Source organism: Colossoma macropomum, unplaced genomic scaffold (genome assembly GCF_904425465.1).
Source record: "Colossoma macropomum unplaced genomic scaffold, Colossoma_macropomum, whole genome shotgun sequence".
Taxonomy (NCBI): Eukaryota; Metazoa; Chordata; class Actinopteri; order Characiformes; family Serrasalmidae; genus Colossoma; species Colossoma macropomum.
This window is the reverse complement of record NW_023495243.1, coordinates 21987-27011: the sequence shown is the minus strand read 5'-3', so window position 1 is coordinate 27011 and position 5025 is coordinate 21987. Positions and strand designations below refer to the sequence as shown.

Genomic DNA, 5025 nt, shown 5'->3' with positions numbered 1-5025 from the left:
CATCCTCTGCGTTACCATCATCAACTGCATCTTCAATGCTGACAAGGGTGATCCACCCACCGGCACTGACACAGCGTATTCAGCTCCTGTAGGATTGATGGCTTAACCCACAAAAAGCCGTGGTGCTCTCAGCCTCACCTGACCTTCACTTGCCCCATCTCCAAGCCGAGCATTTCCTTACCGAGGTTGAGCACAGCCCCAGCCACCACAAGGAAGTTGAAGTCAAGTGTGCATACATCCTATATAGGTACGAGGCATGACTCGGGCACTTGCCTCAGGCCCCCCAACACACCAGAAGCTGCTCCCTCACCAGCTCCATCTCAAGTCAACCCAGCTGCACTTGACACTCGGCAGCGGCTACTTGAAGGCTGACCAGTGCGGTGAGTGGCACGTGCCATCTCAGCTCCTCTGGCAACAGCATGTTCCATCTCTCTGGGAGCAGCCACCTGGCCAACCATGTTGCCGGCACCTGCCCGAAGCATTGCTGGAGGGCCATGGTCAACATGACACTAGGTTGTCATGTTGTTTTGATGGCAGATCCACAAGCACCTATACTGCTTACTCCTCCAGACACAGCTACATTGCGGTGGCAGTTGGTGTCTAGCCATGATGCCAGGAGACCACTCGCAGCTGTGTGGAGTATGGTTCCCAGGTACACCCTCGCCATTGAAGCATGTCATGCGGATGCATGGCACTTCCCACTTGCCGGGCTCCAGCTGTGCTGGATCCGTCAGGAAGTGGTACTCCCTTCCTCTGGGTTATGTCTTTTGCATCAACTTCATTGATGCGCTGCTTGATTTCTCCAAATTCAGCAGCCACATTTAACAATTAATGATTACTTCATTAGTTGCAACTACAACAACTGCTACAGTCTGTTTTTAGCCAGGAATGTGGTGCCTCCTGGAAGCCTCTTTGCATGGCCACTCACCCTAAGCTCCTCATGGAGCGGAGAGCCCGTTGTGGATGTTACACTACTTTAACCAGGCTGTCAGGAAAGAAAACAGCATTATTTTCAGCTGCCAAATCTGCCTCTTGAACCTGGATGACCTCTCTGCTTTTCACAACTCAGCTTCAGCCTAAGGGTGCAGCCATTAGCTGAGTGATGAGCTTAGTTGATCCCTGCTGAACAAGCTCAGTTGATCCCAGCTGAACAAGTACTGTGTTTTTTTACTATTTTCTTCGTACTTTGTTGTTTTAGAATAAATTGGCAGCTATTTATTACACTTTAAATCTGCTGTGCATGTTTTATTGTGAGTGTCTGTTAGCTAGCTACTGTAGTAACACAGGTGTCAACCCGTAGCTTACAGTCTGTCCATATAAAATATGGTTTTGTCTCAGTTTTAGAGGAAAACAGCCGTATAGGTCTGATACAAAATTTTTGGTCTTATACAAGTTCCCCATAAACTCATTGCACAGTAATTCTGTGACGCTCAGATTTGTTTTTTGCTCAATATATATATTTTTTTTTACAACTTAATGGTCTAAACAGCAATCTTATCCAACTGCAGGTGGTGGGGTGTGAGTTGATTTGTTGTGTGCACGCTTACACCTGAATATACTTCCACACATTACTTGAGCAAGACTCAATTGTGCACAAACCTTAAGTGAACACGTAGCATTTGTAGTTAGCACTTGCGGTATACTCCTTGAAATATGATATTGTAGCATCCTATTTCGGCTTGTTTGGCCATGGACACGTGGGAGGTGTGGCCATACGGAGTGGCGAGCGTGGAGCACCACGGGCAGTGTCGCGGCAGCGGTAAGAAACTTAAACTTCTAAATAGTTGTTACTGCATTGACAGCTTCACTCCAAGTTCTTGAAAATAATTCTCAAACATCAGGAAAGGCAGTAAAAGGCAAAGGCATTTAAAGATTCAGGCTTCATAGTACACAATCATTAATCTGAGATGGCCCAGACAGCAACTGACCAACCCACAAAAATCCATTTCTTTTATACCTTTTCATTCCAAGATATAACATAGTTTTAAAAATAATCACATTCCCAAACCACAAGTAGGCCCAGGCCTTCACGCTGTTTTTATTACGCATATTACATTGTTTTTTTTCTAAAGAAAACTTATGGGTTATACTTGAGTTTCTGTGTGTGCTTTTCCAGGACAAGGCCCTCACACAATGTCCAAGTGTCCCTAGTTTAGACCTGGTTAGAGCACGATGCAATTTGTAACAATCTCAGGGTTACATGGGCCAAACAGAGAGAACAGCTTACCCACAGAGGGAGTCATACAGCATAGTATGATTAATTAACTTATCCTACCATTATTTTAGTAAGGTTGATGAAATCTTTTCAAATAATCTAAGAAAATCTCTCACACTGCATCAGACTGTGCTGGGCTTGGGGTGGTTTGTATGGGAACCATTATTTACAGTCACTGTGGGACGTGTGCTGCTGTGGTTCAGTAAAAGAGCTCTTATATGATGTGCTATGTTTCCTGCATCTTCTTCTTCTATGCTGATGCCTGTAGAGACAAACCTGCTCAGCTAACCTCCCTTCAAATCCATGACACTGTACAGGGCTAACACATGTGGTCAGAACACTTTCCCCCTCAATCTCATGACTCTATGTCGTCAGAGACTTTTGTCAGTTCATCACAGAATGCAGCTAGACTCTGCTTTCTCTCTCTCTCAACCCCCATTTCTCTCATACTCTTTCAACTCTCTGTCTCTCTATGTTTTATGTTTCTGTGTATTTAACTGTGAGAGGCTGTTTAACTGTCAAATAAAGTCAAAATAATTTTCTGATTGTAATTCTTATGATTACCAGACTACCAAAACTGGATAAAGTGTTGTTGCTAATGGTTTAAATGGTAGAAATATACTATACAGATAACAGTGAATTTATACAGTTTGGCCATGAATGTTTTTTTACTGTCTGTAGAGGCTGACATCCATTAATGTAAGCTAACATTCAAGAGTTGATTGGCAGTAGAACAGAACCAAAAAATAGACTTACATATATTAAATAGTAATGAACTATGCACAGTCCATTTTATCAGCTCCAGTTACTATATAGGTGCACTTTGTAGTTCTACAATTACAGACTGTAGTCCATCTGTTTCTCTGCATACTTTGTTGGCCCTCTTTTACCCTGTTCTTCAGTGGTCAGGACCCCCATGGACCCTCACAGAGCAGGTATTATTTGGGTGGTGGATCATTCTCAGCACTGCAGTAACACTGATGTGGTGGTGGTGTGTTAGTGTGTGTTGCGCTGGTCTGAGTGGATCAGACACAGCAGTGCTGCTGGAGTTTTTAAACATCTCAGTGTCACTGCTGGACTGAGAATAGTCCACCAACCAAAAATATCCAACCAACAGTGTCCTGTGGGCAGCATCCTGTGACCACTGATGAAGGACTAGAGGATGACCAACACAAACTGTGCAGCAGCAGATGAGCTATCGTCTCTGACTTTACATCTACAAGGTGGACTGACAAGGTAGGAGTGTCTAATAGAGTGGACAGTGAGTGGACACAGTGTTTAAAAAAAGTGGAGCTGATAAAATGGGCAGTGAGCATAGAAACAAGGAGGTGGCCATAACGTTATGCCTTGTTCCTTACACAGCTCGATTGTAATTGTAAATATAGAACTACAAAAGTGCCCCTATATGGTAGTGAAGTTGATAAAATAGATACAAGGAGATGAATTTAATGAAGTTGCCGATCGATGTATATTCATATCGTGCTTTAATATTCAAATGTTTGTTGCAGTACTAAAATGTGCTTGGAAGTAGTTTTTCATTATCATCTTTAAATACATACATGTCAATGACGAACATATACATAAAATACAATGTTTTACTATGTAAAAACTGATGAAGACTTCTTTATTCATATATTCTTATATTTTATAAATATATATAAAAATTCTTATTCTTATATTTTATAAATTCTCTGTTTTTTAAGGCCCAAATGAATTAAACATTATACTGCTGGGAAGAAGTGGTGATGGCAAGAGCAGTGCTAAAAACACCATCCTTGGGGAGAAATCAGCCCAGGTGTGGTCATCTGCAACTTCTTTAGTGAACCAGTACCAAGCTAAAACTAGGAACTTACAGGAGAAAACACTAAGAATTGTTGAAACGCCTGGACTGTTTGACACCAGCAATACTAAAGAAGAGTTTCAGCAGGAGGTAGAGAAGTGCATCGCACACTGTGCCCCAGGACTCCACGCCTTCATCATTATTCTCAAAGTTGGCAGATACAGCAAACAAGAAGCAAGAATTCTGGAAGAGATTAAAGAACTGTTCGGGGAGGGAGTCCTGAAAAATGCTATACTTCTTTTTACAAACGGAGATCAACTTGACGATGGACAAACCATTGAAGAGTTTGTACAGCAGAGTGTGGCACTGCAGGATCTGGTAAATAAGTGTGGAGGTCGAGTTCATGTCATTGACAATAAATACTGGAAGCAGGAGCAGGATGGATACAGGAGCAACAGAGTTCAGGTAGAGAAGCTACTGAACACCGTAGAGGAGATGGTGAAGGAGAATGGAGGACAGTACTATGGTATTGAGATGCTGCAGGCTGTGAAGAAAAATAAAAGATCTGTAAGACTGATTAGATTATTTGAAAACTTGAAGAAATATACTCAAGGAAAAGGTTGGGCAGCTGTAGTGTTGGCCTCTGTGTTGTTAGTGGGTGTTTATTTTCATCACAGTTGGTACGGGTTATTTTATTGGTAGGGTACTTGTAATGATAAGCATACTTGGGGATGAAACTATGTACAATGTGTGCCATATTAAAAGACGTGTTAAATTGATCTTGGGACACATTTTAATAATAACAATTGTGTGATAATCAATGCAAGCCTTCATGAATATCTAATCAATAGTAACCTGAACTAAGTAGATTAAAATATTGAAACAATGTAGGCTCCTGTGTGTAAATAAAAACTTTAAAAAAATAGTGTTTTAAATGTGTTAGATGTGTTCTTTTCACTGTAAACCAGAGTAAAATCACAGTAATCTACTAGTAGCAATTACTCCAGCAATTAACTAGTTTGTTTCTAGT

General features: G+C 41.6%; 1 protein-coding gene across 1 annotated transcript; it reads left to right on the top strand.

Moving 5' to 3' along the window:
- The first annotated feature begins 256 nt into the window (after positions 1-256).
- LOC118801220 (GTPase IMAP family member 9-like) lies at positions 257-4786 on the top strand. The gene is made up of 4 exons (XM_036561401.1): positions 257-380; positions 538-740; positions 1666-1759; positions 3919-4786. The coding sequence occupies exons 1-4, from the start codon at positions 257-259 to the stop codon at positions 4695-4697; spliced, it is 1200 nt and encodes a 399-aa protein (XP_036417294.1). The 3' UTR covers positions 4698-4786.
- Positions 4787-5025: the final 239 nt, after the last annotated feature.